This window comes from Hordeum vulgare, chromosome 7H (assembly GCF_904849725.1).
Source record: "Hordeum vulgare subsp. vulgare chromosome 7H, MorexV3_pseudomolecules_assembly, whole genome shotgun sequence".
In the NCBI taxonomy this organism is placed as follows: Eukaryota; Viridiplantae; Streptophyta; class Magnoliopsida; order Poales; family Poaceae; genus Hordeum; species Hordeum vulgare.
The window spans coordinates 7,022,721-7,047,928 of NC_058524.1; the positions used below are offsets into that span (position 1 = coordinate 7,022,721).

General features: G+C 44.7%; 1 protein-coding gene across 1 annotated transcript; it reads left to right on the forward strand.

Moving 5' to 3' along the window:
* The first annotated feature begins 16,801 nt into the window (after positions 1–16,801).
* LOC123407965 (BURP domain-containing protein 13-like) lies at positions 16,802–18,191 on the forward strand. Its single transcript, XM_045101209.1, has 3 exons — positions 16,802–16,882; positions 16,939–17,086; positions 17,350–18,191. The coding sequence occupies exons 1-3, from the start codon at positions 16,802–16,804 to the stop codon at positions 18,183–18,185; spliced, it is 1,065 nt and encodes a 354-aa protein (XP_044957144.1). The 3' UTR covers positions 18,186–18,191.
* The last annotated feature ends 7,017 nt before the right edge of the window (positions 18,192–25,208 follow it).

The following is a 25,208-nucleotide window of genomic DNA, read 5'->3' on the forward strand; positions in this document are numbered from 1 at the left end:
TATTTTATGTATGTTCTTTTTTACGTACAAATATATATGTATTTCATAAATATAATAAAAATTATGGATTAACTTGTAATTTTTTCATTTACTCACTTTGAATTTTTTTTATATATAGTATATGAACATAATTGAAATGATAAATTAGTATACATACTACCGCATGATAGTACATGGAACATGTGGGGTAACTACCCCTGAGTGGTAGGATGTATTTTTCATATATATATAGGGTCGCGCTATTTGTCACCCTGGGTGAGGAATAGTTATTCTTCAACCCCTTCTATTTTCACATTAATACATCGTAATTTTACGTTTCTTAAATTTTAATCTTATCTCATACGTAAAAAGAGACCGTAAAAAATACATAGTCACCGTAAAAAATATTTTATGTCACGTAAAATTACAAACATAAAAATGTAGTGTAAATTATACATAAAATGCGATTTTTCTGGTCTTATGATCTATATTTTTGTTTTCTTATGGCAAATTTTCCGTAGTTAATCAATATAAATGTATTTATTTGCATTTCAAATTTAATTTATTTATGAAATGATAGTAAAATTACCTCGAGTGAGGAATAATTTATTCTGCATCCTGGGTGATGAATAGAGTTTCTAATCCCATGCTGACTCGTCCCGACAGTAGCACTTGAACTTCCCAGGGTGCTCGGTTGAACTTCCGGAAAAAGTGTCCAATCGGGGATTGCGATATACCGTGTGAGATCTATGGACACCTTGGTAATGGCCTAGGTTGAATTTTTATCAAAATGTTTTCGTTTTAAGAGCAGTATTGAAAATCATTTTTGTTCATACAAAAAAAAAAGAATCGTATTTTTGGTCCTATTTCTAAACCATTTATCGAAACGAGGCAAATAAGATGGCGTTGGATAGCTACTGCAAATAAGATGGCGTTAGTCATATGTTGAAAGTTTTTCCTAATTCCTTATGGTTAAAGAGGAATTTCAAAAACGGCGGAATTTCTGAAACCGAACAGTCAGGTTAGTATTTTTGGATTAATTTGAAAACGGCTAGTACGATCGATGCGAATGATATGGCGTTTGAAATCTTATGAAATTGTGCAGTTTTTCATATAAAAAGTTTCTTCCAAATATTAACATTTTAAAGGTAATTTAGAAAACGACAGAAGTTGTACCGAGTGTGTATTTTTGCTTTAATTGCTCAACGGTTTCTCGGAATTGAGCAAATAATATGGTGTTGGAAAGCTTGATAAAATGAAAACTTTTATATGTATATTGTTTTTTCCAATTCCTTGCGGTTTTATGTCAGTTTTAAAAATGGATAAAAACCTTTTTTTGGCAGTAGTCTTTACAAATTTTATCGGAATGGGGCAAATAATATACCGTTGAACAGCTACGGAAAATGCAAAACTTTTTCATATAGAAGGTTTTCTCTTATTCCTAGCCGTTTTCAAGCAGTTCTGAAAATAGTGTGATCATGCGTTCTGTCTTTACTGTGAAACAGAACCTTCGAAAATGCATCGCGTGAAGAACTTGACCTTCTCGCTATGTCCACTTGAACTTCATTCTGTTTTTCACATGTTGTTTTTCACCCTTTTGGTCTTGTGGCTGTAGCTGGCGAAGGAGGCTCGCTAGCTGCCCAGCACCAGTACAATGTGCCTCACAAGGTACAACGTTCAGGCGACACACACACATTTTCACAACACTCGCGCGCACTTACATAGAAGTCAATGCAATAGGTAGACGTTCACATATAAGGAAAGACACTCACGCACACTTACATAGAAGTCAATGCAATAGATAAACTTCACATATAAAGAAAGGTGTCCTTCAATGTGCATAAATTCAGCCGGATGACTGAATAACTAACACATTTTTGGTTGAGTATGCTACAACTCTAAATCAGCAAAAAAAAAATGGCCTATGCTATAGATTCAGAAAAACTCTCCAAATCAGTCCATTCGCACAAGTTAATATTTTTGCTAGGAGTGGTTTAACAAACATCCAACTGCCTTGCTATTTAAACGTGAAATTTTTATTTTACTTTTTAGGAAAAAAGAAACTTTGTTGTTCTTTCTTTAATAAACTTCGAACTTTTCTATTTTTAAAATTTGAACTTCATAGTTTTTTTTGTGTCTGCCTCTTTATTTTTCGATACCTAGTATGTATGTCACTAGTGGGGATGGGGCCTTTAGCCCCGGCCCGTAAGGAGCTTTAGTCCCGGTTCACCAACCGGGACTAAAGGGGCGGGACTAAAGGTCTAACCTTTAGTCCCGGCCCTGTTACAATCCGGGACTAAAGGTGCTCCACGTGGGCGCCTCGTAGCGCCCCAGGGGCAGGCCCTTTAGTCCCGGTTCGTTACACGGACCGGGACTAAAGATTTGCAGATTTTGCTGGGTTTTGGGTTTTTTTTTGAATGAAATTATTTTTGGGTTTTAGGGTTTAGGTGTTTGGAAGATTAACATGATGCCTCGTTTGGTGTTCGGGAATTAGTTTTCATATAATTTAAATAAAAATAATTATGCATATATATATAAGATTAACTTATCTTACAAGCGAGCATATATATACAATTATATGGAGATCTGAATTATCGGGACTAGGGCCCGTCTATTCGATTAGATGGACGAACATCAGTAATGGCCCCTAGTTACACTAAATCGCCCTTTGTCATCTATAGCTTCCGTCCTCAGAAATCCCGCAAACTCCTCTGCAACAGCAACCGCGCGTTGCTCTGGTAGGACCTTCGTCCTTATGGCCGTGTGCTATATAAGAAGATGAGATGAATATGAATATCAATCATGATAACAAAGAATGACGGGTAAAAATAGAGGTGTGAATGTTCATTGCTTACGTCGAATCTGTGATCCGTGCGAATGGTCTCGCAAACATAGTATCCGCATAGATGCGTTCCCCGTGGCTGCTGGTCGCACTTTACGAGAATAGAATATATATAATCAAAATAATAATCTAGCATCATAAATGTATTGAAAAATAATAGAAGTATATCATACTACTACTTACCTGAGCCGCTCTAAAGGTCAGCTTCTCAGGAAAGTTACCGGAAGTCACGCACTTGAACCGCTTCCAAACCCTGCCCGACAAGGATAATGATTTGCTAAGTTTTTCATTAATTGATATATCAGAAAATCATCGAAAGAGACCGATAGAGCGCAAGAATGATTGAAATTACCCTTGGAGCATGTCCTGCAGGCTTTGGAACTGTTCCAAGGGTCCCGATAATGGGTCGAAGGCATCAACTCTTCCCTTATCAATTTGAATATCCAACAGAATCCAATGGAAGCTGCACATATATATATATATATATATATATATATATATATATATATATGTGTGTGTGTGTGTGTGTGTGTGTGTGTGTGTGTGTGTGTGTGTGTGTGTGTGTGTGTGTGTGTGTGTGTGTGTGTGTGTGTGTGTGTGAGTAACTTATCAATTACACTTATAAGTGAATGGGCACAACAGAGTAAAGACCCTCACCTGAAGTTGTATGGAAACAGTATGTGGTCACAGAAATTTTGATCTATTAGAAACCTTAGAAGGTTTTCCTCCGTCTCCTTGGGTTTATCAGTTAGAGTCGTTATATGTATTTTATCAGGGTCAATAAACCCAATATTTAGAATGGTCTTACTTTTACAATCCAGAATCTTCATTCTGCATAATAGAGTACAAGTTATATATAGACAATGAATTGAAATAACTAAACAAGTTATATGTAGACAACGAATTGAAAAACTTACAGACAATAGCACCTCATAAGCGATTTGTCGAGGGCGTCGCCATTGTACATCTGGAAGAGTTCATCAAAGTCGATATGGATTTCTTCGGAGCGGACGTAGTACTCCTGTGGGACACTCAGCACGATCGTCGTTCTCCCATTCTTTGATTCACTTAAGTACCATTGATGCAAGTAACGCATATTTGTTGGGAGATCATCTTTGCTGACCAAAGGCTCTCCCATGACAAACTGTGGCTTAGGGGCTACCACAGCCTTGGGTATCCTATCGTCTTGGGAAGCCAGCAAATCTTCAACCGAGATACCACATTCAGCCGCCAACTCCTTTGCTCTTTCAAAAGCTTGCCCCTGCACCGGAGGGGGAACATTCTTGGTTAACACCTTGAGGGGTGGGTTCGACTGTTTGGCCTGTTGTCCAAGCTGAGGAACATCTGATTTTTTCTTGCTTGTAGTTGAACTTGATTTGCTCCCACTTGCACTTGCACGTGAGCTGCTCTTTTTCACTTCCTTCTGCAATGTGCGTGTATAGTCATCAGGCTTATAGTGTAAGTCATACTGTGATGGAAGGGTTATGAAGTCTTTTGCCCATGCTATTTGCTTCTCGCTGTATTCCGGGCGGGGCTCGGGTTCCTTCTTTTTCATCTGCGCATCATGATGTTCCTTTGCTATCCTGGCGTTTTCCTCGGGGGTACGATCATAAGGTCTGATAGGAAGATTAGCATGAGGTACCTTTGGGAGGGGCGACCGTTTGCGCTTTGGGGGGCTCCGTCGCTTAGGAATCCTCGGCGGAGCGTTCTTGGTGGCACGCTTCCGCTTAGTATCCTGTGCGGGCGGCGGCGGAGACGGACGACCCAAGTCCGGCGGCGGTGATCGAGATGGACTCGTGTTGTGCTGGCCGACGTCATGTGGAGGGCTTGGAGGTAATGGAGGTGTAGGTGACCTGCGACGACTCGGAGGCAGTGTTGTCCTTGTGATCGAGCCTCGAAGCTTGATGTAGTTCTTGTCCCATAGGATGACTCCACCCAGTACTTCTCCGAGTGTCCTCTCATCTTCGGGTCCAGCTATGTCGAGCTCCATATCATGAAACCCCGTCATGATTTCATCCACCCGGACTTTAGCAAAGCCAGCTGGAATCTCACGGCCATGCCAGTGTGCATCAGGGCCAGAAGGTAAAGCTTGTTGGGGAAGGTCGCATGGGAAACAAAAATTTTCCTACGCGCACGAAGACCTATCATGGTGATGTCCATCTACGAGAGGGGATGTGTGATCTACGTACCCTTGTAGACCGTACAGCAGAAGCGTTAGTGAACGCGGTTGATGTAGTGGAACGTCCTCATGTCCCTCGATCCGCCCCGCGAACCGTCCCGCGATCAGTCCCACGATCTAGTGCCGAACGGACGGCACCTCCGCGTTCAGCACACGTACAGCTCGACGATGATCTCGGCCTTCTTGATCCAGCAAGAGAGACGGAGAGGTAGAAGAGTTCTCCGGCAGCGTGACGGCGCTCCGGAGGTTGGTGATGATCTTGTCTCGGCAGGGCTCCGCCCGAGCTCCGCAGAAACGCGATCTAGAGGTAAAACCGTGGAGATATGTGGTCGGGCTGCCGTGGCAAAGTTGTCTCAAATCGGCCCTAAAACCTCCGTATATATAGGGGGAGGAGGGGGAGCCTTGCCTTGGGGTCCAAGGACTTCCAAGGGGGTCGGCCGAGCCTAAGGAGGGAACCCTCCCCTTCCAAACCGAGTCCAACTAGGTTTGGAAGGAGGAGTCCTTCCCCCTTTTCCCACCTCCTCTTTTTTTCTCTTTGATTTTTCTTCCTATGGCGCATAGGGCTTTCTTGGGCTGTCCCACCAGCCCACTAAGTGCTGGTGCGCCACCCCCAATGCCTATGGGCTTCCCCGGGGTGGGTTGCCCCTCCCCCCCCCCCCCCCCCCGTGAACTCCCGGAACCCATTCGTCATTCCCGGTACATTCCCGGTAACTCCGAAAACCTTCCGGTAATCAAATGAGGTCATCCTATATATCAATCTTCGTTTCCGGACCATTCCGGAAACCCTCGTGACATCCGTGATCTCATCCGGGACTCCGAACAACATTCGGTAACCAACCATATAACTCAAATACGCATAAAACAACGTCGGACCTTAAGTGTGCAGACCCTGCGGGTTCGAGAACTATGTAGACATGACCCGAGAGACTCCTCGGTCAATATCCAATAGCGGGACCTGGATGCCCATATTGGATCCTACATATTCTACGAAGATCTTATCGTTTGAACCTCAGTGCCAAGGATTCATATAATCCCGTATGTCATTCCCTTTGTCCTTTAGTATGTTACTTGCCCGAGATTCGATCGTCAGTATCCGCATACCTATTTCAATCTCGTTTATCGGCAAGTCTCTTTACTCGTTCCGTAATACAAGATCCCGCAACTTACACTAAGTCACATTGCTTGCAAGGCTTGTGTGTGATCTTGCATTATCGAGTGGGCCCCGAGATACCTCTCCGTCACACGGAGTGACAAATCCCAGTTTTGATCCATACTAACTCAACGAACACCTTCGGAGATACCTGTAGAGCATCTTTATAGTCACCCAGTTACGTTGCGACGTTTGATACACACAAAGTATTCCTCCGGTGTGAGTGAGTTATATGATCTCATGGTCATAGGAACAAATGCTTGACACGAAGAAAACAGTAGCAACAAAATGACACGATCAACATGCTACGTCTATTAGTTTGGGTCTAGTCCATCACGTGATTCTCCTAATGACGTGATCCAGTTATCAAGCAACAACACCTTGTTCATAATCAGAAGACACTGACTATCTTTGATCAACTGGCTAGCCAACTAGAGGCTTTTGCTAGGGACAGTGTTTTGTCTATGTATCCACACATGTATATAAGTCTTCTTTCAATACAATTAGAGCATGGATAATAAACGATTATCTTGATACAGGAATTATAATAATAACTATATTTATTATTGCCTCTAGGGCATAATTCCAACAGTCTCCCACTTGCACTAGAGTCAATAATCTAGCCCTCACATCATCATGCGAATTACATTGTAATAAATCTAACACCCATATAGTTCTGGTGTTGATCATGCTTTGCCCGTGGAAGAGGTTTAGTCAGCGGGTCTGCTACATTCAGATCCGTGTGCACTTTGCATATATTCTCGTCCTTCCCTTCGACGTAGTCGCGGATGAGGTTGAAGCGTCGTTTGATGTGTCTGGACTTCTTGTGAAACCGTGGTTCCTTTGCTAGGGCAATGGCACCCGTGTTAACACAGAACAAGGTTATTGGATTCAGTGCGCTTGGCACCACTCCAAGATCCGTCATGAACTGCTTCATCCAGACACCCTCCTTAGCCGCCTCCAAGGCAGCCATGTACTCCGCTTCACATGTAGAATCTGCTACGACGCTCTGCTTGGAACTGCACCAGCTTACCGCACCCCCATTAAGAATAAATACGTATCCGGTTTGCGATTTAGAGTCGTCCGGATCTGTGTCAAAGCTTGCATCGACGTAACCTTTTACGGCGAGCTCTTCTTCACCTCCATACACGAGAAACATCTCCTTAGTCCTTTTCAGGTACTTCAGGGTATTCTTGACCGCCGTCCAGTGATCTACTCCTGGATTACTCTGGAACCTACCTGCCATACTTATGGACAGACTAACGTCCGGTCTAGTGCACAATATTTCATACATGATAGAACCTATGGCTGAAGCATAGGGGACGGTGCTCATATGCTCTCTATCCTCATCAATTGCTGGGCACTGAGTCTTACTCAATCTCGTACCTTGTAAAACTGGCAAGAACCCTTTCTTGGACTGTTCCATTTTGAACCTCTTCAAAACTTTATCAAGGTATGTGCTTTGTGAAAGTCCTATCAGGCGTTTTGATCTATCCCTGTAGATCTTAATGCCTAGAATGTAAGCAGCTTCTCCTAGGTCCTTGATAGAGAAACTTTTATTCAAGTAATCCTTTATGCTCTCCAAAAACTCTACGTTGTTTCCAATCAACAATATGCCATCCACATATAATATTAGAAACGCCACAGAGCTCCCACTCACTTTCTTGTAAATACAAGATTCTCCAACCACTTGTATAAACCCCAAATTCTTTGATCACCTCATCAAAGCGTTTGTTCCAACTCCGAGATGCTTGCACCAGTCCATAAATGGATCGCTGGAGCTTGCACACCTTGTTAGCATTCTTAGGATCGACAAAACCTTCGGGTTGCATCATATACAACTCTTCCTTAAGGAACGCCGTTTTGACATCCATCTGCCAGATTTCATAATCGAAAAATGCAGCTATTGCTGACATGATTCTGACGGACTTAAGCATCGCTACGGGTGAGAATGTCTCATCGTAGTCAACTCCTTGAACTTGTGAAAAACCCTTTGCCACAAGTCGAGCTTTATAAACGGTCACATTGCCGTCAGCGTCCGTCTTCCTCTTAAAGATCCATTTGTTCTGAATAGCCTTGCGGCCCTCACGTAGTACTTCCAAAGTCCACACTTTGTTTTCATACATGGATCCTATCTCGGACTTCATGGCTTCTAGCCATTTGTTGGAATCTGGGCCCACCATTACTTCTTCATAATTTGCAGGTTCATTGTTGTATAACAACATGATTGACAAGACGGGATTACCGTACCACTCTGGAGCAGCACGTGGTCTCGTCGACCTGCGTGGTTCGACAGAAACTTGAACCGGAGTTTCATGATCATCATCATTAACTTCCTCCTCAACCGGCGTCGCAACGACAGAGGTTTCCCCTTGCCCTGCGCCACCATCCAGAAGGATGAGAGGTTCGACAACCTCATCAAGTTCTATCTTCCTCCCAATCAATTCTCTCGAGAGAAACTCCTTCTCGAGAAAAGCTCCGTTTTTAGCAACAAACACTTTGCCCTCGGATTTGAGATAGAAGGTGTACCCAACTGTCTCTTTTGGGTAACCTATGAAGATGCACTTTTCCGCTTTGGGTTCCAGTTTTTCAGGCTGAAGCTTTTTGACATAAGCATCACATCCCCAAACTTTAAGAAACGACAACTTTGGCCTTTTGCCATACCACAGTTCGTATGGTGTCGTCTCAACGGATTTTGATGGTGCCCTATTTAAAGTGAATGCAGCTGTTTCTAATGCATAACTCCAAAATGATAATGTCAAATCGGTAAGAGACATCATAGATCGCACCATCTCTAATAAAGTACGATTACGACGTTCGGACACACCATTACGATGTGGTGTTCCAGGCGGTGTCAACTGTGAAACAATTCCACATTGTCTTAAGTGAGCACCAAACTCGAAACTCAGATATTCACCCCCACGATCAGACCGTAGGAACTTGATCTTCTTGTTACGATGATTTTCAACTTCACTCTGAAATTGCTTGAACTTTTCAAATGTTTTAGACTTGTGCTTCATTAAGTAGACATAATCATATCTACTCAAATCGTCAGTGAAGGTGAGAAAATAACGATATCCGCCGCGTGCCTCTACGCTCATCGGACCACACACATCGGTATGTATGATTTCCAACAAGTCACTTGCACGCTCCATTGTTCCGGAGAACGGAGTTTTAGTCATCTTGCCCATGAGGCATGGTTCGCACGTGTCAAGTGAATCAAAGTCAAGTGACTCCAAAAGTCCATCGGCATGGAGTTTCTTCATGCGCTTTACACCAATATGACCTAAGCGGCAGTGCCATAAAAAATGGCGCTATCATTGTTAACTCTAACTCTTTTGGTCTCAATGTTATGTATGTGTGTATCACTATCAAGATTCAATATGAACAATCCTCTCACATTGGGTGCATGACCATAAAAGATGTTACTCATAGAAATAGAACAACCATTATTCTCTCACTTACAAGAGTAACTGTCTCGCAATAAACAAGATCCAGATATAATGTTCATGCTCAACGCAGGCACTAAATAACAATGATTTAAGTTCATAACTAATCCTGATGGTAACTGAAGTGAAACTGTGCCGATGGCGATTGCATCAACCTTGGAACCATTTCCTACGCGCATCATCACTTCATCTTTCGCCAGCCTTCGTCTATTCCACAGTTCCTGTTTCGAGTTGCAAATATGAGCAACAGAACCGGTATCGAATACCCAGGCACTACTACGAGAGCCGGTTAAGTACACATCAATAACAAGTATATCAAATATACCTGATTTTTCTTTGGCCGCCTTCTTATCAGCCAGATACTTGGGGCAATTGCGCTTCCAGTGACCCATACCCTTGCAATAGTAACACTCGATTTCAGGCTTAGGTCCAGCTTTGGGTTTCTTCATCGGATTGGCAACAGGCTTGCCGCTCTTCTTTGAATTACCCTTCTTGCCTTTGCCGTTTCTCTTGAAACTAGTGGTCTTATTCACCATCAACACTTGATGCTCTTTACGGAGTTCAGACTCTGCGACTTTCAGCATCGCAAACAACTCGCCGGAGACTTGTTCATCCCTTGCATGTTGTAGTTCAACACAAAGCCTTTATAGCTTGGCGGCAGTGATTGAAGGATTCTGTCAGTGATAGCTTCTTGCGGGAGTTCAATCCCCAGCTCAGCTAGACGGTTTGAGTACCCAGACATTTTGAGCACATGTTCACTGACAGACGAGTTCTCCTCCATCTTGCAAGCATAGAATTTATCGGAGGTCTCATACCTCTCGATCCGGGCGTTCTTCTGAAAGATAAACTTCAACTCCTGGAACATCTCAAATGCTCCATGACGCTCAAAGCGACGTTGAAGTCCCGGTTCTAAGCCATACAACACTGCACATTGAACTACTGAGTAGTCCTCCTTACATGCTAACCAAGCGTTCTTAACATCCTGATCAGCCGTAGCGGGTGGTTCATCTCCTAGCGCTGCATTAAGGCCATAATCCTTCTTCCCAGCTTGTAAGATTAGCTTAAGATTACGAGCCCAGTCTACAAAGTTGCTTCCATCATCTTTCAACTTAGCTTTCTCTAGGAACGTATTAAAATTCAGGGTGACTGTCGCGTGAGCCATGATCTACAAAACAAATATATTCAAAGTGGACTTAGACTATGTTCAATATAATTAGAGTTTAACTTAATCAAATTATTCGCTAAACTCCCACTCAAAAAGTACATCTCTCTAGTCATTTGAGTGGTTCATGATCCACTTACACTAGCTCAAGTCCGATCATCACGTGAGTTGAGTATAATTTCAGTGGTAAGCATCCCCATGCTAATCATATCATCTATATGATTCATGATCGACCTTTCGGTCTCATGTGTTCCGAGGCCATGTCTGCACATGCTAGGCTCGTCAAGCTTAACCCGAGTGTTCCGCGTGCGCAACTGTTTTGCACTCGTTGTATGTGAACGTTGAGTCTATCACACCCGATCATCACGTGGTGTCTCGAAACGACGAACTGTAGCAATGGAGCACAGTCGGGGAGAACACAATTTCGTCTTGAAATTTTAGTGAGAGATCACCTCATAATGCTACCGTCGTTCTAAGCAAAATAAGGTGCATAAAAGGATTAACATCACATGCAATTCATAAGTGACATGATATGGCCATCATCACGTGCTCCTTGATCTCCATCACCAAAGCACTGGCACATCTTCTTGTCACCGGCGCCACACCATGATCTCCATCAACGTGTCGCCATCGGGGTTGTCGTGCTACTCATGCTATTACTACTAAAGCTACATCCTAGCAAAATAGTAAACGCATCTGCAAGCACAAACGTTAGTATAAAGACAATCCTATGGCTCCTGCCGGTTGCCGTACCATCGACGTGCAAGTCGATATTAACTATTACAACATGATCATCTCATACATCCAATATATCACATCACATCGTTGGCCATATCACATCACAAGCATACCCTGCAAAAACAAGTTAGACGTCCTCTAATTGTTGTTGCATGTTTTACGTGGTGACCATGGGTATCTAGTAGGATCGCATCTTACTTACGCAAACACCACAACGGAGATATATGAATTGCTATTTAACCTCATCCAAGGACCTCCTCAGTCAAATCCGATTCAACTAAAGTTGGAGAAACCGACACTCGCCGGTCATCTTTGAGCAACGGAGTTACTCGTAGCGATGAAACCAGTCTCTCGTAAGCGTACGAGTAATGTCGGTCCGAGCCGCTTCGATCCAACAATACCGCGGAATCAAGAAAAGACTAAGGAGGGCAGCAAAACGCACATCACCGCCCACAAAAACTTTTGTGTTCTACTCGAGAAGACATCTACGCATGAACCTAGCTCATGATGCCACTGTTGGGAAACGTCGCATGGGAAACAAAAATTTTCCTACGCGCACGAAGACCTATCATGGTGATGTCCATCTACGGGAGGGGATTTCCGATCTATGTACCCTTGTAGATCGCACAGCAGAAGCGTTAGTGAACGCGGTTGATGTAGTGGAACGTCCTCACGTCCCTCGATCCGCCCCGCGAACCGTCCCACGAACCGTCCCGCGATCCGTCCCACGATCCGCTCCGATCTAGTGCCGAACGGACGGCACCTCCGCGTTCAGCACACGTACAGCTCGACGATGATCTCGACCTTCTTGATCCAGCAAGAGAGACGGAGAGGTAGATGAGTTCTCCGGCGGCATGACGGCACTCCGGAGGTTGGTGGTGATCTAATCTCAGCAGGGCTCCGCCCGAGCTCCGCAGAAACGCGATCTAGAGGTAAAACCGTGGAGGTATGTGGTCGGGCTGCCGTGGCAAAAGTTGTCTCAAACCAGCCCTAAAACTCCACTATATATAGGAGGGAGGGAGGGGAGGAGGCAGCCTCCAAACCTCAAGGTTTGGCCGAAATTGGAGGTGGAGGAGTCCTACTCCAATCCTACTTGGAGTAGGATTCCACCTTCCCACTTGGAAACTCTTTCCACCTTGTGTTTTTTCCTTCTCAAACCTTATGGGCCTTAGTGGGAACTTATTCCAGCCCACAAGGGGCTGGTTTATCTCTTCCCATAGCCCATGAGACCCCTTGGGGCGTGACACCCCTCACGATGGTCCCCGGCACCCCTCCCGGCACTCCCAGTACACTACCGATGAGCCCGAAACTTTTCTGGTAATGCATGAGAACCTTCCGGTAACCAAATGAGGTCATCCTATATATCAATCTTCGTTTCCGGACCATTCCGGAAACCCTCGTGACGTCCGTGATCTCATCTGGGACTCCGAACAACATTCGGTAACCAACCATATAACTCAAATACGCATAAAATAACGTCGAACCTTAAGTGTGCAGACCTTGCGGGTTCGAGAACTATGTAGACATGACCCGAGAGACTCCTCGGTCAATATCCAATAGCGGGACCTGGATGCCCATATTGGATCCTACATATTCTACGAAGATCTTATCCTTTGAACCTCAGTCCCAAGGATTCATATAATCCCGTATGTCATTCTCTTTGTCCTTTGGTATGTTACTTGCCTGAGATACGATCGTCAGTATCCGCATACCTATTTCAATCTCGTTTACCGGCAAGTCTCTTTACTCGTTCCGTAATACAAGATCCCGCAACTTACACTAAGTCACATTGCTTGCAAGGCTTGCGTGTGATGTTGTATTACCGAGTGGGCCCCGAGATACCTCTCCGTCATACGGAGTGACAAATCCCAGTCTTGATCCATACGAACTCAACGAACACCTTCGGAGATACCTGTAGAGCATCTTTATAGTCACCCAGTTACGTTGCGACGTTTGATACACACAAAGCATTCCTTCGGTGTCAGTGAGTTATATGATCTCATGGTCATAGGAACAAATACTTGACACGCAGAAAACAGTAGCAACAAAATGACACGATCAACATGCTACGTCTATTAGTTTGGGTCTAGTCCATCACATGATTCTCCTAATGATGTGATCCCGTTATCAAGTGACAACACTTGCCTATGGTCAGGAAACCTTGACCATCTTTGATCAACGAGCTAGTCAACTAGAGGCTTACTAGGGACAGTGTTTTGTCTATGTATCCACACATGCACTGTGTTTCCAATCAATACAATTATAGCATGGATAATAAACGATTGTCATGAACAACAAAATATAATAATAACTAATTTATTATTGCCTCTAGGGCATATTTCCAACAAACACCACAATGGAGATATATGAATTGCTATTTAACCTTATACAAGGACCTCCTCGGTCAAATCCGATTCAACTAAAGTTGGAGAAACCGACACTTGCCAGTCATCTTTGAGCAAGGGGGTTACTCGTAGCGATGAAACCAGTCTCTCGTAAGCGTACGAGTAATGTCGGTCCAAGCCGCTTCAATCCAACAATACCGCGGAATCAAGAAAAGACTAAGGAGGGCAGCAAAACGCACATCACTGCCCACAAAAACTTTTGTGTTCTACTCGAGAAGACATCTACGCATGTACCTAGCTCATGATGCCACTGTTGGGGAACGTCGCATGGGAAACAAAAATTTTCCTACGCGCATGAAGACCTATCATGGTGATGTCCATCTACGAGAGGGGATTTCCGATCTACATACCCTTGTAGATCGCACAACAGAAGCGTTAGTGAACGCGGTTTATGTAGTGGAACGTCCTCATGTCCCTCGATCCGCCCGCGAACCGTCCCACGAACCGTCCGCGATCCGTCCCACGATCTAGTGCCGAACAGACGGCACCTCCGCGTTCAGCACACGTACAGCTCGACGATGATCTCGGCCTTCTTGATCCAGCAAGAGAGACGGAGAGGTAGAAGAGTTCTCCGGCAGAGTGACGGCGCTCCGGAGGTTGGTGATGATCTAATCTCGGCAGGGCTCCGCCCGAGCTCCGCAGAAATGCGATCTAGAGGTAAAACCGTGGAGTTATGTGGTCGGGCTGCCTTGGAAAAGTTGTCTCAAATCAGACCTAATTGCTCCATATATAGGAGGAGGAGGGAGGGGAGGCTTGCCTTGAGGCTCAAGGAGCCCCAAGGGCTGCGCCACCAAGGGAGGAGGAGTCCTCCTCCAATCCTAGTCCAACTAGGATTGGAAAGTGGAGTCCTTCTGTCCTTTCCCACCTCCTTTTTTTTTTCTTTTCTCTTTGATTTTCTATCCTTGGCGCATAGGGCCCTCTTGGGCTGTCCACCAGCCCACCAAGGGCTGGTGCGCCACCCCCAAGGCCTATGGACTTCCCCGGGGTGGGTTGCCCCCCCCCCCCCCCCCCCGGTGAACATCCGGAACCCATTCGTCATTCCCGGTAACTCCGAAAACCTTACGGTAATCAAATGAGGTCATCCTATATATCAATCTTCGTTTCCGGACCATTCCAGAAACCCTCGTGACGTCCACCTAAAATTCTAAATACAACAAAAATTCCACATAATAGCTGCAGTTCCACATAATAGCTGCAGTTCCAAAAATATTGCAAACCTCTACCTAAAATTCTAAATACAACATGAGCTCTAACTCTGGTTCTGGGATAACACGCACCATGCATGGACTACCATAATATGCAAATAAGTTGTATAGTTCTGGTAAAGTATCCACATACAAAGGATGAAGACGTAGGTATTAGAAACAATGTCTTAGTAAACAAAAACCTGCAAAAAAGTACAGACAGGAGCACCAGACTTACCAGGCAAATTTCCATGCTGGACACTAAAAGGTTTTGCATCCTTGGATAGCGCCAAGCAACCAAGGTGTCGAACTGTTCTATGCTGTTATGAAATCCACTTAAAAAAAAATAGTGATTGCTTCAGGATGCAAGGAAACTTATAAAATCGATCTGTTGGGTTTAGTCCCACATCAGTTGTGGGAGGAGACATAACACGACTTATAAGGGTGAGGGTGTCCCCTCCTAACACGCTAGTCTTTTGGAGGAAGAGGGCCCAAGGCCTGTCATAAGTCGGTGTTGCTCTCTGGTTGGGCCTGTTGACGCATGTGGGAGTGTGCTTCTGCCTAGCTCTAGCCTACCAAGTAATGAATCCCTAAGCGTTCGATTTGCCAAGGCTCCGAATCCTCTCCTAGGTTGCCTCGGGCCTCCTTTTATAACTCAAGGGGCGTCCACGGTGGAAACCAACACGATTAGATAGCAAACAGTGCTATCATACCTAATTCTGGCACTTACGACGGATCGCCATAAATGCGGCCCTAGGTGGCAAACGGGGAAGCGTTCCCGGCAAGCTTCTGCCACCCGTGAGCTGGCTACAGCCGGGGGCCTTGACACATCTCTGGACAGGTGTCGATGGGCCGTAGGCTGTCTTACGGTGCGCCGCCATATAGCAATCGAGAGCCACCTAGCCACCTGGGGGCTCGACACCTCGTCGACAAGTGACTGATGTACTGATGAGGTGGAGTTGTGGCAAATGGGCTCCCTCTTGTCGGGGAGGCGCGTTGCTAAGCCATGATCTTCTCGGCTTGCTTCTCTTGGCTTCTCGTGGAGCGGCTCTTCTGCTCTGGCCCAGCTCAAAGGGAGTGAAACGATCCCCCGACATCCTTGGGTTGCCGGGCAGGCGGCTCGTCGTCCGTGCACAAGTAAGGGAGGAAACAAAGACCCCCTATTTGTGTACCCCGACACTAGGGTTTACATCCTTCAGATATCTTGGTATATAGTATATTGCGTACTGTGTCTATAGTTACTTATCATTTTTTATTATGTTTGTATACTCATTTTCTATACCTACTAATAAAGAAAATAGGTATTCTTAGTCCGTCGTGCTATTTTGTAGAAAACCCTTTGATGTTTCTGACATTAAACCCATATTATATATTAAATATTGTTTTAAATACTCATATCTTCTACTCCAAATTTGACATTTAACATATGAAATTTGATTAAAAGATTATGTAAATTTTGAATATAGTGTTATTTTACTTATATTATAGACCATTTTTTTGTAAATTAAGAACATATGGTATTTTTTTCTCCCGTTGCAATGCACAGACCCTTTTGCTAGTAAGATACTATAAATCTTAGTCTCTGAATTTTTTGCAGAAGAGCCCATATTTTCTAATACATTATTATAATACTATTACAATAGTGCATGAAATAAGTGTAATCATATATTGTACGTATATATACTCGCATACTTGACATATATACTATCCTAGATGGTCCAGTATGATCATATGCTCCATATCCATGATAAATCTAGAGAACAAATGCACCCTAGGAGTTGTTCGGACGACGAGGTGAACCAAAAAAAAATGGATAGAATTTTGATCTTTAATATTAGGCATAGGTATAGATAAGGCCACCAATTTTAATCTATGGTGTTGCGTTCCTTCAGGTTGGACAGTGTAGCAATGCAGTCCTGACGGAGGCTGAAGTGTTCTGGCGCACCGTCCTGCCCGATTCTCCGATCCCGGATCCCATCCTCAAGCTCATCCATCCTGGTCAGTCCATTAATCGCTTTATTAATTAATACTGTACCTCATAACGACGGTTATAATACTCCCTCTGTCCTGAAATAAGTGACTCAATTTTATATTAAGTTTAGTACAGAGCAACTTAATTTGTACTAAGTTTAATACAAAATTAGTATAAAGTTGGGTTACTTATTTAGGACGGATGGAATAGAGAAGAATATCGTTGGAAAAATCATGATCATATGTATATGGCTGATGCTCACGGCTGGTCTACATACTTTACGGTGCAGAGACCAGCCTTGTAAACAAGACACCAAAGGATGATACGGTTGCTGAAGCATACTCCCTGACATGGTTAATGTGGGGGCTTCGCTCTCCCTCTGGACCGACCAAGCACTCGTCTCCCAGGCCATCTCATCACCGTGACCACAGCACAGACGAGTATCTGGCCCAAGGGCTCTTCTTCCATGAGGAGGCAGTTCAAGTAGGCAAGACTATCACCTTCTACTTCCCTTTGGCAGCCAGTGCACTGCTAGGGCTATTGCCGCGTCATCAGGCGGACTCGATTCCATTCTCGACGTCCTCGCTACCGAGCGCCCTCGCGCGGCTTGGTATCGCTAATAGCTCCGTGCAGGCAGCCAACATGGAGGAGACGCTATACATGTGTGACCTGCCACCAAAAGCAGGTGAGGCAAAATTCTGCGCGACGTCCCTGGAAGCCCTGGTCGAGGGAACCATGGAGGCGCTTGGCACCCGCAACATCCGGCCCATGACCTCCGACCTGCCCCGCTCAGGGGCACCTAAGCAACCATACACCGTCCGTGGTGTACACCCGGTGGACGGATCCACCTTCGTGTCATGCCACGACCATAACTATCCCTACACCGTCTACATGTGCCATAACACTCCATCGACGAGGGCGTACATGGTGGAGATGGAGGGCGCCCATAGTGGCCTTGTCGTCACCGTTGCCGCTATTTGTCACACCGACACCTCCCACTGGGACGCCGAGCATTTCTCCTTCAAGGTCCTCGGCACCAAGCCTGGCGACGGACCAGTCTGCCACTATCTGCCATATGGGCACAACGTGTGGGTCAACAAGGAGGCAAATCGCTCGTCGTCCTAAGAAACCGCACTCTGCCATCCGAACCAAGATTGATCTATCATCTATGTTGTGTGTGTGTCTATCTTGCAATCTTTCTTCGCATCCATGTGATGTGTAGATTGATCTATGTTGTATCTTCGTCTATCCTGCAATCATCTTTAATTTCCATCCACCATGTCATGTTGCTTTTCATATATACCGGCCCACTGTTGTAGATTGTACTCCTATATACTTCCTACAAGGGCTTTGCCGTCAGATCGGAGTACGGTCCATATGTAATAAGGGCAGCTTGTGCTTGTTTCCATTTACCCATATATATTATTAGTAAATATGTATCACAATCCATCTCGAGGTATTTGGATCAATACTTATTCGGTGGATCTTTTTTTCTGTGCGAGGAAGCAGATTTGAACTGGTGACACGAGGATTTTCAGTCCTCTCCTCTACCAAATGAGCTACCATGACCTTTTCTTGCGCATCATCCTAGTATAGAGTATTTGTATATATGTCAATTAAAAGGACTAAAAAATCAATTAAAGTATTTCCAATTCAAAATTTGAAAGGGGGGCAGTCCTATGCATTGTGCATGGTTTAATTATATATTTATATATTTATATATATATATATATATATATATATATATATATATATATATATATATATATATATATATATATATATATATACGGATCTGTGATCTTGTTCCCGGGCTCCATGATTAGTACTCCCACTGTACCAAAACATTTGTAGTTCTAGTAGGCTAACTTACCCTACTAAAACTACAAATATTTCGGTATATAGGGAGTAGAAAGTGTGCATGCGGAAGGCCTCTCTTTTGAAATCCAACTCCGTAGACATAATCAATCACCTTGCCAAGGATATGCTTTTTGAATAGTTGCTTCTTTAGGTCCTCTAGCTTGGCTAGACAAGACTACAATAAGACACACAATAAGACTAGGGTGGTCATGTGGGGTTTGGCTAGACAAGAGCTCCTAGACTATCTCATCCCAGTTGGGGTTGCAAGTCATTGTCAGAAAGATGTCTGGCTTGCCGTACTTTTGCACAAGGGCCATTGCGTCCATATGCCTCCGTTTCATTCCTCTATCGCCCCCTCTAAATGTTCCTGGGAGTATTGTCCTTTTGCCAACAGCATCCGCACATCTCTCCCCAGCAATGAGGCTATTCACAACACCTTTGTACAAGTCTGCATGTATCTTTTTCTGATGATTCCTAACCTAGTTTAGTCTAGTGCCCTCAACCTTGATATATATGTCGGGTGCAAACTGCCGCAATAGGCGCTCGCATTTAACATTGGGTTGAATATCACAGGCTGTGTTTGTAACCTAGTTTAATATTGGAGTATAAAAGTAGTACTGTCTAAGGGAGACACACAATCGGGCACTCGTTTCTAGCTAAAACCGAACAAGAAAAGTTAGGTTGTCACAAGTATGGATCTAAGGGAAAACACAAGACTACAGAAAAAGGCTAACCTGATTCATCATCATGATTTTCATTAGACTGTAATACCTCATCCAAGGATATGCAAACCTTTGGGATATTTGGATGCCAACCAAGCTCCCCTCTATTTTAGAAAAGGGGGTATGAGAGGGGGTCGTAGCAACCATAATATGGTTGTATAGCATACTTGTTGTTATTGCTCCCATATAAGATAAAAATAAATGAGGAACCAGCAAGAGCACTGCCTAGACTGCAGCCTTCTCCGATGAGACTGGCACATTATACGTCCATTGGTCCAACCTTTGGTCGGTGTTTAAGGATATTCGGTACTCCTCAAGTTCCTTGACCTGGTCAAGACTACTGAATGTCTAGAATAGGGGTTGCCCCTAAGGATTTTGACCAACTTTCTAGTGATGTCCTGGTCGAGTCCTGAGGAGTGCCGAAAGCGATGTTGTATAGTGGGATCATCATTGTAGAAATACAATTGCAGATGGTCTGAGCTTGGATCCGTCAACCCAAATGAATAGATATTGTGGTACATTTGGCCATGCACACAAAACGTGTACACGCATGATCTCGTATTTGTGTAGTTGTTGTCAATGCTGATACCAAGGGTGATGAATGAAGAGGGAGAGTTAAAGAACCTAAAGTCATCACGAAAATGCCTCGCATATGCATCTCGTGTTTGTACTCTGGTTCGAGAACTGTTATGGGCTCATCTTCGTCGTCATGGTCTTCATCATTATGTTGGTGTCCGCCCTCCCACATGATGGTAACATTGACGCCATCTTAGTCTGCTTCTTATTCCTGTTATAAATCTTCTTCGGAGAGTACTGCACCCTGTTTGTTGTCGTGAAGAATCCTCGAGGTATCTCAGGGGTAACCCAGCCAACATAATTTCCTGCACTTTGTTTCTGGATGGTCCCTCGGGTGTCAAGTATGTGTAGCACTTTGTTTCTTGTGAACGTCATTTCCTGCACAAAAACGCCGAGCTGCATTGTTAGGCAGAACAAACTGAATCATAGGAACTGCATTTTATTTAGAAGGGCACTACAAACTGATGCACTGGCACTGCATCATCTAGAATGGTGAACTTAAGTAACCGTACTACTTTTTTTTAAATAGTGAACCTACATAGTCGTACTACATTGTCAGGCAAAAAGAACTGAATTGTAGGGACTGCATTTTTGTTTATAAGGCACTCCGAACTAATGCACGCGGACTGCATCATCTAGAATGGTGAACTTAAGTAACCGCACTGCTTTGATTTGAATAGTGAACGTACATAACCCTACTGCATAATCGAGCACCTGCATTGTCTGGCAGAACGAACCGAATCGTAGCAACTGCATTTTTGTGTATAAGGCACTTTGAACGAATGCATGCATACTGCATCATCCAGAAGGTTGAACTGAAGTAACCGCAATGCTTACCTCGTGTAGCAGAGCTTCATTCATGGTCGTCTGCAGTAAACTTGTGTTCACTTGTGCAGTTCGCTTGCCCTTCAAGAGTTCGTGGACGTTTATGACGTTGCTCACCGTTAGTGGAGATAGAGGATTTGTGATGTAGGTTGTCGCAACCTTCATCCAGGGAGCTGCGGTTGATGAGCGAACCTTGCGCATAGTTCTCCTTTGCCAAATTGGTGCTACGTACATCGAGGCACACCAATCCACATCTGATGAAGTGCACTTAACTGGAGATGCAGTTCGCAACGACGTGGAAGAAGGCCAGTAAGAGATCGGCGTCGGCACCATCGGTACGCGAGCAGGAACAGGCCGCCGCCGCCGGAGAAGGGCTGGAGGGGAGGGGCGGCTCCGATCAGAGGCCGCTGCCTCCGTGTCAGAAGGCCGGTATCGGTACGACGGCATCGCTCCCAGGTCGTTGACGCCGAAGAAGGCCGGGAGGGGAGGGTCGGCAGTGCCCCCAGGCCGCTGTCGTACTAGAAGGCTGGGAGGGCAGGGGCGGCGACGCTGCTAGGCCGCTGCCATGGAAGAAGGCGGGGGACGGAGGTGCGGCACCGCCCTGAGGCCGCTGCCGCGGAAGAAGGCGAGGAGGAGAGGGGCGGCAGGGCCCCTAGGCCGCCTCCACGGAACAAGGCGGGGAGGGGACGACCGCGGCTGTGCCAATCCACCGCCGGCGCGGAATCTGGCAGGGATGGGAGGTGTGGTGGGTGTTTGCAAAATAAACGGTTTGTGTGTAGAATAAGACTCTTAGGGGGTGTTTGTCGAATAGACCCATCCTAAAAACACCATGATTAGTAATCCCACTGTACCAAAATATTTGTAGTTCTAGTAGGCTAACTTAGCCTACTAAAACTACAAATAGTTCGATATAGAGGGAGTAGAAAGTGTGCATGCGGAAGCCTCTCTTTTGAAATTCAACTACGTAGAGATAATCAATCACCTTGCCAAGGATGTGATTTTTGAATAGTTGCTTCTTTAGGTCCTCTAGCTTGGCTCTAAACACGCGCACAATAAGACCAGGGCGGTCATGTGGGGTTTGGCCAGACAAGAGCTCCTAGACTATGTCATCCCAGTTGGGATTGAAAGTCATTGTCAGAAAGATGTCTGGCTTGTCGTACTTTTGCACAAGGGCCATTGCATCCATATGCTTCCGTTTCGTTCCTCTATCACCCCCTCTAAATGTTCCTGGGAGTATTGTCCTTTTGCCAACAAGCACAGCTCTCCCCAGCAATGAGGCTATTCACAACACCTAATTTGTACAAGTCTGCATGTATCTTTTTCTGTTGATTCCTAACCCAGTTTAGTCTAGTGCCCTCAACCTTGATATACATGTCGGCTGCAAACTGCTGAAATAGGCGCTCGCATTTAATATTGGGTTGAATATCGCAGGGCGTGTTTATAACGTATAACAATAGTACAGTATAAGGGAGACACACAATCGGGCACTCGTTTCTAGGTAAAAGCGAACAAGAAAAGTTAGGCTGTCAGAAGTATGGATATAGGGGAAAACACAAGACTACAGAAAAAGGCTAACCTGATTCATCATCATGATTTTCATTAGACTGTAATACCTCGATCATCCAAGGATATGCAAACCTTTGGGATGTTTGGATGCCAACCAAGCTCCCCTCTATTTTAGAAAAGGGGGTATGAGAGGGGGTCGTAGCAACCATAATATGGTTGTATAGCATACTTGTTGTTGTTGTTCCCATATAAGATTAAAAAAAATGAAGAACCAGCAAGAGCAATGCCTAGGCTACAGCCTTCTCCGATGAGACTGGCACATTATACATCCGTTGGTCCAACCTCCGGTCGGTGTTTAAGGATATTCGGTACTCCTCAAGTTCCTCGGCCTGGTCAAGACTACTAAATGTCTAGAATAGGGGTTGTCCCTAAGGATTTTGACCAACTTTCTAGTGATGTACGTCCTGGTCAAGTCCTGAGTAGTGCTGAAAGCGATGTTGTAGAGTAAGATCATCGTCGTAGAAATACAACTGCAGATGGTACGAGCTTGGATCCGTCAACCCAAATGAATAGATATTGTGGTAATTTGGCCATGCGCACGAAACGTATACACGCATGATCTCATATTTGTATAGTTGCTCATATTTGTGTAGTTGTTGTCAACGCTGATACCAAGGGTGATGGAAAAGGCGAGTTAAAAAACCTAATGTTATCATGAAAATGCCTCGCATATGCATCTGCATTTGGCGAGAGCCTCATTATTTCTAGAATGGGCTCTGGAGCCTCATTACTTCTAGAATGGGCTCTGGGTTTGCTAACTTAATTTTACCATCCTGACAACAGAAGGATTTTGTCTCATGCTCGAATTTCTTGGCGCCGGTGTTGGCCGACATCGAGTACCTTCCGACCATGGCGACGAGCGACAACGTACAACAACGCCAACGATGGCGACAAGCGACGACGAACAACAACGCGGACGATGGTGACAAGCGACGACGGACAACAATGAAGTAACTTACTAGCTGAACTCGACGAAGTGCTTTCGTTGAGACTGCACCGCAGTGCAAAGATAGCATATTGATACGTACGACCGACGAGACGCGTAGGTTCAGACCAAACAACAAGAACTACTACGGTACTATACTAGTAGTATACGCATAGGAGAACTGGCTCCATTATTGCCAAAGGCTCGTCTTGATCCCTGTTTTCTTTTATTCAATCAACTCACGGTGTTTCCGATTACCGAAAAAAGAAAGTGTAAATCTTTTCCAAGATTCAAATAATTGTTCAAGACTACAAACATTTTTTGACAAACACGACTTGTTTTCAAAATTTTAAAGCAGAAACAGTACATGAAAACCGAAAATTTTATAAATTCTAAACAATTGTTTGAATGTCAAATGATTTTACAAATTGCCGAATTTTTTAGGAAAGTGGAAACATTTTATAAAATTAATTTTTGGGAAAGTCAAATATTTTTCAAAAGTGCCGAACATTCTTTCAGAAACAAACTCATTTTTGGAAGTACTAAAATAAATTAATAATCATGGACATTTTAAAAAAATCCCAACATTTTACTTGAATGCAATTTTTTAAAACTTGTCAAAAAATTGGAGATCATGAACATTTTTTTAATATTCAAAAAATGAATAAATAAATAAATAAAAGCATGCATAAGAAAAAAAAACATGAAGTAAAAGAAAAAGGAAAAGTCTCCCTCCCACCGGCTGATCCGGTTGATTTATCCGTCGCCTCCTCGTCCGTTGATCTCGCCTCCATTTGATGGACGAAATCTTACCCGCACGGCACCGACCTGGCCGCGACCGTTCCTGAAACTGGAGCGTTGTTTCAGGAACGGGGGCTGAAGCTGGAGCACTCCGGGTTCCTAGTCGTGGCTCCTCTGCTACCGGAGACGAGCCTGCCGGAGTTCGGCGAACCGCCTCCGTCGTCGGTCCTCGCTAGCTCGCTGGATCGCCGGATCACCACCTCGCCGACGAGATCCAGCCCCTCTCCGGATCCTCACATTGCCGGATCCCCACCTCGCCGACGAGATCCAGCTCCCCGCCGGTGTCCGTCCACGTCGTCCTCCTCCTCGTCGTCGCGGGGCGGGGGGTACGCCCTCCGATTCTGTCGGAGTCGCGGCTGCAGCCGTGGTGGCGCTCGTCTTCTTCGCGAGGAGGCGGTACAAGCGCCGCTGCGGGGAGCAGGAGGAGGAAGCTCGTCGCCGGGAGCAGGAGGAGGAAGCCCGTCGCCAGGAACAGGAGGAGGAAGCCCACCGCCGGGAGCAGGCGGAGGAAGATTTTTTTTACAACATCATCTGTGTTGCAAGATTTTTTTTTGCAACGAATGTCTTGTTGCAGGAATACGACACAACAGTATCTATGATGAATAAAAAAAATGCAACCTAACCTATGTTGCAAAAAAATTCTTCCGCACCAGTATCTATGTTGCAAAAAGGCGAAGGAAAAAAAATTCTGCAACAAATCAATTGTTTCTGAAACTCGATAGTTGTTTCAGGAATTAATGGATCAAAAGTTTATTTTCTGCAACAAAGCGATTGTTTCTGCAACTCGATCGTCGTTTAAGGAATTAAGTCCAGGAGCGGATCGGACGGCTACGTGCGAGATCGAACGGCTGTCGAGGTGGTGGATGTTTAGTA

Coding starts and splice junctions, on each gene's coding strand:
- LOC123407965 (XM_045101209.1), top strand. CDS start 16,802: ATGGTCCAGTATGATCATATGCTCCATATCCATGATAAATCTAGAGAA. Junction 16,883..16,938: donor GGAGTTGTTCGGACGACGAG/GTGAACCAAAAA, acceptor GCATAGGTATAG/ATAAGGCCACCAATTTTAAT. Junction 17,087..17,349: donor CCTCAAGCTCATCCATCCTG/GTCAGTCCATTA, acceptor TTTACGGTGCAG/AGACCAGCCTTGTAAACAAG.